Raw genomic sequence first — 14,269 nt, forward strand, 5'->3', positions numbered from 1 at the left:
TACTCCAAGGCAAAACTTAACCTGTTACTCCAGGTTATCTCTTGACTTCCTACTTTGCATTCCAATCCCCTACGATGAAAAGGACATCTTTCTTTGTTAGTTCTAGGTGGTCTTAGAACTGGTTAACTTCAACTTCTTTGGCATCAGTGGTTGGGGCACAGACTTGGGTCACTGTGATGCTGAGTGGTTTGCCTTGGAAATGAAACATGATCATTCTGTTGTTTTTGAGACTGCACCCAAGTACTGCATTTTGGACTCTTTTGTTGACTATGAAGGCTACTCCATTTCTTCTAAGGGATTCTTGCCCACATTAGTAAATGACTAGATGAAGTGATGTCTAATCCCCAGTTTCTTCCTCACCACCATCAAGAGAGGGCAGAGAACTCACAGACTTCCCAGTTCAAAGTCTGTTGCAGACCCAAAGTAAGTGCCAGTGTGGTCTGTCCCCTCATCCTTAAGATGGGGCAACAGGTACGCTGTGGGCCTTAACTGACTTCCTCTACGCAGAGTGCTTGGAAGAGAAGCTGCACACAGTCAGCACTAATGGATGAACCATGTCCCTCTTTTTTTTTTTTTGGCCACGCTGTGTGGCTTGTGCTATCTTAGTTCCCTGACCAGGGCCTGAGCCTGGGCAATGGCAGTGAAAGCATGGACTCCTAACGACTGGACGGCCAGGGAATCCCCTTTCCTCACTTTCCACCTCCTGATTTCCTCCGGGTGCAAAGGCCTGTCCTGGGTCCTCTGGTCTTTTTACACTGTCTGCTCTCACTTCCTGCATTTCTCCACTTCAAGCATGATCTCAGGCACCCATCACCTGAGAACCGAGGTATCTGGCTATGCTCCCAGGTCTCCCTTACCAGCCACTGGCTGCTGTTGGACAACTCCTCTAAGAACTCCTTTAGGGTTTTTAAACTCAATGCTTATAAGACAAGATTAACCATCTCCCAGCCTTATCCCTAGGCTTCCAAACTCCTGTTCCTACTGAATGGTTACTGGCGAAGGCCATCACGCATCCTCCCCCAGGGGCTCCGCTGTAGCCACCTTCCCTCCGCCAGCCCAGCCCTGTATGTCTCCCTCCAGTGATCTGTCAGGGCCAGGCGCTGCTTCCTTCCTCAAGCTTGGAGCTGACCCCCACTCTGTCCCCTCAGTCTCCTTGGACATCACTGCCAGATTTATCTTGCTACACGTCCAGTTTTCAAATTGGGACATGCCATTGCATTAAATGTTTCAGTGTTTTCCTGGCGTCGTTCTGGCCCAAACGCCAGCAGCGGGAGGCCCTGCTCCGCTCTTCAGCTCCCGACGCAAACACCGTGGCCCAGTTGGGCTGCGCTGCATCCAGGGGCTCAGTTCCTCTCCCCCGCCGGCCCCCACAAGGTCACACATAATTCTCAGGCACCAGGGGAATGGCAGCGAAGGGGAGTAGTCACAGCACTGAACCCAAGACACGACATGAATCAGCCCAGAGGTCCAGTGGAGGGAAAGGACTTCCAGAGCAAATGAGACAAAGCTGAGCCATCACCACCGCACTCAGCTACCCTCCTCCTGAGTATCCAAGACGCAAAGGTGCTGGTGGCCCTGCAGGAGATGGCCACGTTTCACTCCTTAGAACTCGTGTTTCCTTACAAGACAAAAAAAAAAGACTTAGTAGATGTGATAAGTTAAGGCTCTTGAGCTGAGGAGCTGTCCTGCATCCTGTGTGGGCCATGACGCCATCACACACGTCCTCTCAGGTGGGAGCAGAGGTGGAACAGACGCAGACTGAAAACAGAAAGTATATGATGGTGGGAGCAGCTGCCAGCACAGAGGGTGAGGGGCCATACCCAGGGACGCAGCTCCAGGAGCTGGGAAGGGCCTGCAGAGGGAGCACGGCCCTGTCGATCTCCTGGCTTCAGCCCTTGGGAACTGCTTCCAGACTTTTGGCCCCCAGAACTGTAAATGATAAATCTGTGCTGTTTTAAGCCACCAGTTTGCAGAGCTTTCCTCCGGTGGCCCCAGTTCCGGGAGCAAGCCAAGGGGGCTGCTCCCTTCCCCTCCTGCCCATCCATGATGAAACAGCCCCCAGGTAAGTCCTGCTAAGACCATCCCTCACACACACAGCAGTATTCATGCTTTCATTTCCCCAGTGTAAAACCACAATCAGAGTCAAGCTATTAAGTAAAATCAACACTTTTAACAGCTCCGAACAGATTTTAAAATCTATGTATATGAAAAAACATAATTAAAAATTATTTTCATTTTTGTTACATATTATATTTGACTTTTTGGTTTTAAAAATCTGGTACTCACATTAATTTAGCATTAATATATCTTATGTGTTCACTTGCTATGCATTCAAATGTTTATAGCACAAATGAAATAAATTAATGATCTCAGTAGGCAGCTCACCTCAAATATGTATATTGGCAACATAGACATTACACAACAATTTATAATTGAGTGTAAAGAGTCCTCGTAAAACAAGCAATTACTAGTTCACCGTTTCAGCCACTCACTAGGCTTTCTGTGCAAACTCTGTGCAAACCGTTAGATGCTACAGCAGACGTGAAAGCCCCTGTCTTCAAACCCCTGACCCTACACGATTACGAGACTAAGCACACTTAACTGAATGATGGATACGAGGCAGTCCTGTGAGAAAACAGGAAGTAAGCGCGTCGCCCAGATGAGTAACTTTCATCTGATGCTGGTATCTCAGAGTGTGAGCGGCAGACTCAAAACCCAGTATCTCACACACATGCACTCCAGGGGAGAATTTATGGCACAAAGCAAGCTGGAGGATGCTGTCCTTCCACACCACCGGATTTATCTTCTGCAGATCCACCGCACTCTAAGAAACCCAAAACAACCCATCGGATGGAAACAGAAGGAAGCAACTCCACATCTAATATAGTTAAACTAAACTGTTACAGTTGACCCAAAACGTTGCTGCTGTTGTTCAGCTCAGTCATGTCCCACTCTCTGCGACCCCATGGACTGCAACACGCCAGGCTTCCTTGTCTTTCACCATCTCCTGGGGAAACCTGCTTGCTCAAACTCATTTACTGACTCAGTGATGCCATCCCGCCGTCTCACCCTCTGTCGTCCCCTTCTCCTCCCGCCCTCAATCTTTCCCAGCAGCAGGGTCTTGTCCAATGAGTCAGCTCTTTGCATCAGGTAGTCAAAGTACTGGAGTTTCAGCTGGGCATCAGTCCTTCCAATGAACATCCAGGACTGATCTCCTTTAGGTTGGATCTGCTTGCAGTCCAAGGGACACTCAAGAGTCTTCTCCAGCACCAGAGTTTGCAAGCATCAATTCTTCAGCACTCAGCCTTCTTTATGGTCAAACTCTCACCTCCACACACGACTACTGGAAAAACCATAGCTTTGACTAGATGGACCTTTGTCAGCAAAGGTCTCAAAGACATCTCTTTGCTTTTTAATACACTGTCTAGGTTTGTCATAGCTTTTCTTCTAAGCAGCAAGCATCTTTTAATTTCATGGCTGCCGTCACTGTCCATAGTGATTTTGGAACCCAAGAAAATAAAGTCTGTCACTGTTTTCATTTCCCCCCCATCTATTTGCCACAAACTGACAGGACCAGATGTCATGATCTCAGTTTTTTGAACGTTGAGTTTTAAGCCAGTTTTATCACTCTCCTCTTTCATCTTCACTAAGTTCCTCTTCACATTCTGCCATTAGGGTGGTGTCACCTGTGTATCTGAGGTTATTGATATGCAGTTTCAAACTCCCACTTTAGTCCCCAACCAACACTTATTCACAAGAGGAAGGAAATGAGTACATGAACTTAGAAATTTTACATGAAGTCTCCTAATGGAATAGCTATGGTCACCTACTGCATCAGGGCGGCTGCTGCAGCATAGCAAGAGCAACCACCACCTCAGGCAGGATGGGACGGGGCAGCAGAGGATGAGACGGCTGGAGGCATCACCGACTCCGTGGAACGAGTCTGAGCAAGCTCCAGGAGGTGGTGAAGGACAGGGAAGCCTGGCGTGCTGCAGCGTTCGTGGGGTCGCAAAGAGCTGGACACACTGAGGGACTGAACAGCAGCAGGACAGAATCTGTTTTAAGGAAGAGGCAGCAAGGATGAGGAGTAATAACACGGGCTCCTTGGATATTACTTTAGGATGTTCAAAAGAAAAAGAGAAAGAAAATACAAGGAATATTTTCAAGTGTGACTCATAACAAAGCATTATGGGAGATAAGCTCTTAGCAACAACACAAACAACCCCAGTGAAACAGAAATGAAGAGAAGCTATGTCATTTGTCTGCTCCAGCTGAAGTGGGGGAGGCAGCGGCGAGAGACGCGCCTCAGGCAGCAGGAAGCTGGCGGTTAACAGCCGACAGTTCAAAGGAGGCATCAGCACGGGATCCCTAACCCCAGGGGACCTCCAGCCACCCTGCCAGCCCTGGGCCTTCCTTATTCCAGACTCATGACCACAACACACAAGCCGGGGCTTCTGTCCGTGACCACCTAATGATGAGGAAACTAAGGTTCTGAAAGGTGTGCTGACCTGTCAGAGAGCACAGAGCTGGGAGTGGGTGGCCTCAGACAGGAACCCACATGGGTCAGACTGAGCCTGCTTCTCAAGTGTGTGCCAGAGCAGCAACGCCGCCACGTGTGACACAGGTCCCTGAGGGTGACGCACAGCACTCAGTGCCCAAGGGCTGCCAGGCAGCACTGACAACGCCAGTCACACAGCTGGTTATTTTCAGACAAGATCAAGGACAATGCAGTAAGCCCTCTCAGCCATTTCCAAACAACCATCTCTACACCGCGCTACAAAAAGCAATGACTTGGCTAACCCAACTCTCACTTGCCAACATAGCACAGACGAAGAAAAGCCCTTCGAAGAGCGACTGCGTGGGAGCACTCTCTTCTTCTAAAGGTTATTTACATAAAAGGGGATCTGGATAAATCTACTGTGCTTATTTTAACATCACACCATTCAAAAACCAACACTGTCCTCTAAAGCTATACTTCTGCTTATAAAATTGCTATGCTACTCTTAGGAGTTCAAAAATAGTTCATACATCCTGGACAGATTAGATGAATGGCTCACACAAACCATCTTTCGTAACTTGAAAAGGCAAAAAATTAAATATCTCAAACTCCAGTTTTACCTTTTCTTAACCTTCAGTAACTAACAATCTCATTTTTGGAATCTGTACATGAGACATAATTTAAATAAAGCATGGCACTCCCATAAACAAGATATTACTGCAAAAACCAGTCATGTTTCTGAAGAATGATGACATAATGTTCACAGCATAATGCTTAATAAAGCAAATACAACACACACATACATCCATGTACCTCCAATCGTGTCAATACTAAAGATTCAGAAAATCACCAAAACATTAATAATGGCTATCACTGGTTAGTAGGACGGTAGGTAACTTTTTTCCTTTTATTCTTCTCCAAAGTTTGAAATGTTCTACAATGAGTATGTGTTCTCATACCGGAAAAACATGTTTTTAAAACTTGTCTAGCCATAATACAAAGGGCTTCCCTGATGGCTTAGTAGTAAAGAATCTGCCTGCCAATGCAAGAGACGCAAGAGACACAGGTTTGATACCTGGGTCAGGAAGATTCCCTGGGGGAAGAAAGGGCAGCCCACTTCAGTATTCTTGCCTGGGAAATCCCAGGGCCAGAGGAGCCTGGCGGGCTACAGTCAGTCCACGGGGTTGCCAAGAGTCAGACATGACTGAGCCACTGAGCACACAGCCATGATACAAGAAATGCAAGACGGCATATTCACTGAAAGTAGGAAGATAAAGTCCACTAAGTGACTGAACAAAGAAAACGTCAAGCTCAGCCTCAACGACAATCTTGCAAGTAATAAAAAAGAGCATAATAAACACTTTCATGTTCGTATTTCCACATCTGCCATCTGTGCGGTTGTCACTAATTCTCAAGTAGAGTCACCGGGTATGACGAGGACGTTCTTTAAAAAACGAAGTCCCTGCTGCTAACAGCGCCGCCACTCTGACGCCTTCCTCTGCACACCCTGCTGTAATCCGTTTAACAGACACAGATATTGAACTATGGGTCTCAGAGGCATCCACTATGAGTAATCACAAGACTGCCTTTCCCAAAATAGGCAAAGACAGGACAACATAAAATTGAAGTTATATGCACAGCTAGCTACATGAACAAACCCTAGAAAAAACCGTTTAATCCTTATCAGTAAAATCTTTTACAATACACTGATTTCAAGAGATGCTGCTGCTGCTAAGTCGCATCAGTCATGTCCGACTCTGTGTGACCCCACAGACGGCAGCCCACCAGGCTCCTCTGTCCCTGGGATTCTCTAAGCAAGAATACTGGAGTGGGCTGCCATTTCCTTCTTCAATTCGTGAAACTGAAAAGTGAAAGTGAAGTCGCTAAGTCATGTCCCACTTTTAGGAACCCCATGGACTGCAGCCTGCCAGGCTCCTCCGTCCATGGGATTTTCCAGGCAAGAGTACTGGAGTGAGTTGCCATTGCCTTCTCCTTTAAAGAGATGAGCTATTACTTAAACACACAAAATGCTCTAAAAGGCAGAATCTTTTTAAAAAATGAACATATCATTTCACCAACTGAAAGACCTAATAAAAGTTTGCCTTTTTTCCCATGTGAATAATGTTTTAATACACTTTTTTAAGAAAAATGAATATGTATTATTTTTATTTTTTGAAAAAAAAAAAAAAAAACTGCTAGTGCACACTAAAACTAAAATTTGGATTATTCCTAGATTTGTGTTATTATTAGCTATAAATTTCTGAGTTTAAGGCCTTGTCTTACTTATCATCTAGCACGGTACATGGAACACAGCAAAGGTTTAATAAATACTGGCTCAGTGAACAGATGAATCAATAAAAGCTCATTTTTGATTGCTGCACTTAAGCTAGGCTTGTTACTTAAAATATCATCTACTCTAGGAAAAATTCACCAAAATAGTTTCCTTTAAAAAAAAAACCTCATAAGACTTTTTTTAAAAAACAGTTAATTTAAGCAGGGAAAAAAAACGAAGCAAAACCACTGACAGGGAGAAAGACCATGAGAAAACCTGTGAATTAAACACGTTAAATGGAAAGAGGCCACGCAAGACAACTACAGAAACTATAAAAGAACTACGCCCCACCCAGTTCCAAAAGAACACAAGGTGACTCAGTGTTTACAGCACAGCAAGATCCTTAACGGTGAAAGAGAACAGAGTGTTTGAGGGAAGGTGGACGGGCGCCTCCAGCGCCCTCCAGGTGCTGAGCAATCTAGCAGCAGTGCAGCTAAGTGTTCTGCAGCCAGGGCAAGAGATCTCTGGCACTGCGCAGGGTTCCCGCGTTCTGACCTCACAAGCCTGGCTCTGAATACACCGCCCCGTCTCCCTGAGACACGGGAGTGCTGCCTTGACAGGTGGCCCAGGCCCCAGTTTGAGCACATCCGCTCCTCACCCCTGGGCCCAGTTGACAATTCCCACCTTACTTACAACTCCCCCCCAGCCCCCACCAAGGAAGAGCCCAGGTATCCATCGTGCTGTCCTACTGGGCTCTGACACTTGACACCTCCACCCTGAGACATGTCCAATTTTGCAGTTCCCACTTATTCTTCAGTGTCCTTTAGGGTGTCCATACACACACACCCTCCCCCAACCACTTTCTGACCCACCAGGGCACTCTTCAGCCATCACACCCCACCTCGTAGCTACCTGGAAGTAAGTACACACAGGAAGGGAAGGCGACCTCTAACACGACTGTAGATAGTGGGTCCTTAGAACTTTAAATGAAGAAGGAAAATTCATCTGACACAGTGTTGGCATAGAAACCAAAAAATATAATAAATTAACAAAACATAACAAAATGCAAGAGTCTACAAATAGTACATTCATTCTAAAATCACGCTATGGGTAATTCCCTGGTGGTCCAGTGGTTAAGACTCCACATTTCCAGGACTTCCCTGGTGGCTCAGTAGTAAAGATAGTACATTCATTCTAAAATCATGCTATGAGTAATTCCCTGGTGGTCCAGTGGTTAAGACTCCACATTTCCAGGACTTCCCTGGTGGCTCAGTAGTAAAGAATCCACTTGCCAATGCAGGATACAGGGCTTAGACCCCTGGTCCAGGAAGATCCCACGTGCTATGGAGCAACTAAGCCCCTGTACCCCAACTATCGAGCCTGTGTTCTAGAGCCCACAAACCGCAACTACTGAGCCCTCCCGCTGCCAACTACTAGAGCCCAAGTGTCCTAGAACACACGCTCAGCAAGAGAAGCCACCACGATAAGAAGGAAGAGCACTGCAACTAGAGAGTAGTCCTCGCTCACTTCAACAGGAGAAAAGACCGTGCAGTAATGAAGACCCAACACAGCCAAACAACAAATTAAATAAATAAATATAAAAAACTGTATCTATATAAAAACTTCTCACTTCCACTGCAGGGAGCACAGGTTCTAGCCCTGGTAGAGAAACTAAGATACTGCATGCCACATGGTGGTGGCCCAAATAAACAAATTAATTAAAATTTTAAAAAATAGTGGGCCTTCAAAAAATAAAATCATGCTATGATAGCATAAGTGTTAGTTGCTCAGACTTGTCAGACTCTTTGCGATCCCATGGGCTGGACCCTGCCAGACTCCTCCATCCATGGGACTTCCCAGGCAAGAATAGTGGAGGGGGTTGCTATTTCCTTCGCCAGGGAATCTTCCCAACTCAGGGATCAAGCCTGGGTATCCTGCACTGCAGACAAATTCTTTACAGTCTGAGCCACCAGGGAAGCCCTATGACAGAATATATCTTATAAAAAACAAACCAATTTATCAGCTAAATTTCTCAATCACACACTGTAATTATGTATCCTTACCTTGAATTAAAGTTAAGAGTTTAGAATAACTCACACAGAACACCCTACACACACACACACACACATTTAGGCTATTTATATCTTTGAAGCAAAATCTCTATTTGTTCGTTTAGCCAATGCAGCAGCAATGCTTAAAGTAACATCTGTTGTTGTTTAGTCTCTCAGTTGTGTCAGACTCTCCGTTCATGAGCAAGAATACTGGAGTGGGTCGCCACTTCCTTCCCCAGGGGACCTTTAAGAACCAGGGGTCAAACCCGCATCCCTGTATTGGCAGGCAGATTCTGAGCCACAGGGAAGCAGAAAGTAACATTAGGGTTAAGGTAAAAATATTTATGGAGTTACTTTTTTCATTCATGAGCCCTCCTTGTTCATTAAATATTCTTTATAAATTACTCCAAATTTACATTGAAATGATAATTTTTAAAAGTTATAACAGCTTTAGCTGGAATTCCATAAGCAAGGTGGTTTGTGTGGCTTATTCTGTACTATAATCACCTGTTTCAATTATTTTTAAAAGAAATTTAATGTCTATAATATTTTTCAGTAGCACTGCTACTGCTACTGCTAAGTCACTTCAGTCGTGTCCGACTCTGTGTGACCCCATAGACGGAAGCCCACCAGGCTCCCCCGTCCCTGGGATTCTCCAGGCAAGAACACTGGAGTGGGTTGCCATTTCCTTCTCCAATGTGTGAAAGTGAAAAGTGAAAGTGAAGTCGCTCAGTCGTGTCCAACCGTTAGCGACCCCACGGACTACAGCCAACCAGGCTCCTCCATCCATGGGATTTTCTAGGCAATAGCACTGGAGTGGCTTGCCATTGCCTTCTCACTACTGACCAGTAATTCACATACCATAAAATTCACTCATTTAATGCCTACAATTCAGTTGTTTTTAATCTATTTTCAACATCTGTGATACCACTCAAGGTTAAATATCACAACCAGTGTAGAAATCATGAAAACTCACAAAGAATATAGTAAGAGGTTCACCAGGCCTAAGAAGAACACTAAGTCACTAGTCAGGTGTTCATAATTGTTTCTTCACAGAACCAAGATCTATATTTTACACACATACTTAGTATAATTTAACACAATATATATTAACTAAATATAATTTAATATAAATATATTACATATACTTTCAATTCCTGTATCTGTTTAATTATTTACAGTTTAGTCCTAGCTCTACATTCTCCAATCTTGAAACATAAAGTGAGGCTAATATTCATCTGAAGCAGAAAAACCAGAGCACACAACCTGATGTATGCATATATCCTGAATTTAAATCCATTTTTCAGCTTGAACTAAAAAATAGGTATTTACTGCTTTATGTCTGGCAACCGTGGAGCCTTCTGCTCTAACTTCACGAAGCACTTAGACAGCGTAACAGCGAGTGAGGGTGACTATAGCAGTGGTGGGTGCATAAAAGAAACGCAAAGAGTATCCATCTCTCTTTCACAGCTTTGAGGAGGTTCTAACATTTTCTCCAAGCACTTAAGTGGTCTAGGATCTAAAGGTGCAATTGCAGTTTAAAATAGCTAAACTCTGGGACCTGATGTAGTTACAAGTCTGTTAACAAGTCTTCACAAAACTTTTTATTAATATAAGTCAATGATTAACACTGAGAATAAAAGTATTTGCCCTTCCTTTACATAAGACCAAATTGTATTCTTTTCTTTTGCTCATTTGGTTTTTAGTCTACATATAATAAATTTTGGCTAGACTTAAAATTCTCCTGAACTTCCCAGAAGGACCACGGGAAGAAAGCTCTCCCTAAAGAAAAGCTAGTGCATAATAGTAAAAACAGCAGAACACATAAGCTGACTATGCTTTAAATCTCAATCAAGGTACAAGAGGAATAGAAGACCAATTGTCATTTATGGCAGGTTTGGGTTTCTACTTATTTGCAGCCATAGAATCAACATTAATTGGCAGCAGTGAAAACAGGAAAAGGGCAGACTTCACACCAAGTTCTAATATTTCAAACAAAAATCGTAGTGGAAAACCATCTTTACGCATCTCTGTTAAAAACTCTTCAAGAATTTCCTTCACCCATAGTCTAATTTTACAGGGCTCAATTAACAAGGGACGGCCACAGGGACAACAAAAAGGCCAGTCCTCAATCTGTCAATTCAGACTTACAAGGTGATTTCCCTGTGTATGGAAAAAAAGAGTAAAGAAATGAATAGCACTGTGGTTCACATTAAAGCTGTAAGATCAAAGTCTTACAGAATTGTCACATGTTAAATGAGTCATTTTTCATATCCTCCTCATAGCCTTGATTTGATATAGTATATATATTTTCTCAAAAGTATTCATATTTATCATCTCATTTTACAGCCAGCATAAATTTTTACTTTACTAAATAAAAAGAATAAAAATAGTGAATAAACACATTCAAAAGTGAAGCTAGGAAGTGAGTACCACTTCATGTTTTCCTCTGCTTCTACCCTGCTATGAATCACAGCTGTCAATGACACACGATGAAATCTGCACAAACACATCTTGTTCAAAGCAAAATACCAACCCGAAGAACCTAAGTTTGTACAGTAAAAATCAAAGAACTACTATACAGAAGTCTTAACCTTCTTATATGTGAATGATTTCTACTGCTGATTTATTCCCTAGCTATAACAGAACAGCAGGTCCACTTCTAGGCAGTGTAACTCACTGGCTTTATTAGGAAAATAACACATGGGTATTACAATAAGAAAGGTACTAAAACATCTTCCTCAAACCTCAGACTCCTAGGCTTTTCTTGGATATGATGACGATCAAGTTTTGTGTGAATTCTCACAGCAGTTTTCTAAGCAATAAAGGTGTGTTTAAGGGTATATACGTGTAATGTGAGCGCAAATACAAATTTGATGAACAAATCAAATGCTGTGTGAAAAACAGAAATTCCATACTGTACGAGATGAACACCAAGGTTCATTAGTTTAAGTCACACAGAGGAAAATCCAAGAATGGAATCTTTGGCTAATCAGCCTTTTCTTCTGGTAAAAAAAAAAAAAAAATTGTCATGTCCTTCAATATGGTAACATACCTGTTAACTTATTGTTAAAATAGCATGCATTTCACAACTTTCACAAGCAAATCTGATGTTAGCCAACTGCTCCATAACCAAGTATCTATGAATGTCAACACCCCCAATTCCTGTGACTCTCGCCCCTGACTGATTATGTCTGCTGTTTGGGTAATGTCCCTACTCACTGTTTTTGGTTACTTTCTGTAATCGTTTAATTCGGTGTAACAACAGACACAAGACGCCACTTGGAAGTCCTTCTGCCTTTCCACAAAGTGCGCCTGCTCTCGGCTTTTGACACCTGGGTTTCTAAGTTCCTGACACCTCACTCCTCGTTTCTGCTTCTGCGAAAAGCTACTCCACACTACTTATTCTGACTCTTCCAAATACTACTGTGCACATATACACTATGTATTGATAGGATCTTATATTCCCAAAGTCCCTGACTGTGATATTCTTACTACAATTGCTATTTGTCATCACGGGGAGTAGCCATTAGGTTAGGTTTCTCCTGACCCTGGGTACTCCAGCTTTCCAACCTGTCTGCCTGTGTCATGTACTCCATGACAAATGTCTTATGACTGGAAAGAGGGATCACACTCCAAATCCTTTTCTCCGTTAAGAGAAAATAACCCTTTTGAAAGTCTCTGGCTGGCTATTTCCCCATGAAGTTTTACATCAAGCCTAACACGAGCATCATTTATCTTAAAATAAGCACTATTTCCTGTTGCCTGAAACTGTGACACCAACTTATGGTTAAGAAAGCAGGAGGGAGCCAACTCCATTAGTTTCCACATTGCATAAATAAATTATGAGGAGAATTGCTGGGTGTAAAAATTATCAGTCCCAGGACTCTTTCCATTAGTGCAACTCTTCCAAAACTTCCTGCCCCCACCCACCTAAAATTCACCTCGGATTCAAGTCTACCCTACGTAAAAGCTACGCAGCTTATAATGTTACTTTCAAAGAAATAAAACAAACCTCCAATTATCGTAACATCAGAGGGTTTTCTGGGGGGACCCCCCACTGCTCAACTGTGTCAGAAACAACCAAGAAATGGCTGAGGCGTCTTAGGGGAGGAGGAAACCGCCCCTCCCCGCTCACCGCTGGCCGCCGCCTCCGCAGCGGAGAAGGGAGCGGCGTCCAGGCCTGCGGAGCGCACCAGGCGCCCGGAGCTCACATTCCCGCCGCGGGAGTCGCGGCAGCGCGCGGGGAGGCCTGGCGACGTGGCCGCGGGAGGAGCGCGCGGGGCGCGCCTCACCTGTGCGCGGGGCCCGCCGGCGCGGAGCGGGGCAGGCGCCCAGCCGCGGGGTCTGCGGGCCGGCGGCAGCGGCGGCGACCCCCGATTCGCCCGGCTCGGACGGCGCCGGCGCCCGGGGCTCGGGACGCCGCGCGCGGGAGGGGCCGAGAGTGAGGCGACCCCAGCCCCGGGAGGCGGGGCGGAGCGCGGGCTCCCGGCCGGCCGGGCGGGGACCCCTGACCCAGCGGCGGGCGCGGGCAGGGCGGGCGGGGACCCGGCCCGCGCCGGGCGACGGGGGCTCGGGACTCCCGACGGGCTTTCCCGGCCGGGCCCGCGGCGGACGGGCATCCCGGGCCTGACCTGGGCCAGGGCAGAGGTAGGCGAGGCCCCCCCAGACCGCGTGGGAGGGCGGCGTCAGAGCGGGCCCGGGGCCGCGGCCGCGAGCGGCGGAGGCGCGCGGGCTGGTCGGGGCCGGGGCGGCCGGGGCCCGCGGCGCCCACTCACCCAGGCCGGCAGGTCGCAGGCGCGCACCCCAAGGCGCACGGCGCGCTCCTCGTCCTCCAGCAGCGCCAGCGCGCGGCACAGGCGGGTGGCCTTGAGGCCGCGGCTCCTGCGGCACCACACGAGCAGCCCGAGCGCCAGCAGCACCCAGCTGAAGCTCAGGCCCAGGTAGCCCAGCGCGTACACCGGCAGCAGCAGCGCGAAGCTGCGCGCCAGCTGTGCCAGCAGCCCCGCCACGTCCACGCTCAGCGCCGCGCCGGGCCGCTCTGCCCCGGAGGCGCCCGCCTCGGGGCCCGGGGCCCGGGGTCCGCTCATGGCCCCGCCGCGTACCGCTGCCCTCAGCTCCCGGCCGAGGCGCCTCGGCCCGCGCTACAGCGCCCCTCTGAGGGGACGGCGCAGCCGCCCGGCCCGCTCGCCCGCCCGCGCTTCCGCTCGCGGCGCCGTGTGACGTCAGCACGCAGGGCAGGGCGGGGCGGGGGCGGTGAGGAGCCGAGGTGTTCCACTGCGGTAGCCGGGCGTGGCCCCGGGCCTGGGTGAGGCCCAACGCGGTGGGCCCGGCCCGCGTGGGACGTCAACCAACAGGGCCCGCCAGCGCCGCGGCGGCGGGAGTGGGCGGGGCTGCCTGGTGTGTGGCTTCACCGCACAGGTGGGCCGGGCGCCTCTGACACAGCGG

The 14,269-nt window shown here is 47.1% G+C and overlaps 1 protein-coding gene across 10 annotated transcripts in view; it reads right to left on the reverse strand.

Annotated features, from left to right (window-relative positions):
* Positions 1 to 14,026, reverse strand: part of ESYT2 (extended synaptotagmin 2) — an 82,633-nt gene extending 68,607 nt beyond the window's left edge. For 3 of the 10 annotated variants that reach the window (XM_055421664.2, XM_055421662.2, XM_055421660.2), the window contains exon 1: positions 13,117 to 13,458. In XM_055421664.2, the coding sequence (XP_055277639.1) occupies positions 13,117 to 13,443 (327 nt within the window). In that variant the 5' untranslated portion in view covers positions 13,444 to 13,458. Of the gene's footprint in view, positions 1 to 13,116; positions 13,497 to 13,599 lie in introns of those variants that run through there. The other 7 variants (XM_055421663.2, XM_088834798.1, XR_016037104.1 and 4 more) reach the window with 6 other exon arrangements.
* Between the last annotated feature and the right edge of the window lie 243 nt (positions 14,027 to 14,269).

The sequence above is a fragment of the Moschus berezovskii genome, chromosome 3 (assembly GCF_049115385.1).
Source record: "Moschus berezovskii isolate FMDL1 chromosome 3, NW_MosBer_1.0, whole genome shotgun sequence".
Lineage (NCBI taxonomy): Eukaryota > Metazoa > Chordata > Mammalia > Artiodactyla > Moschidae > Moschus > Moschus berezovskii.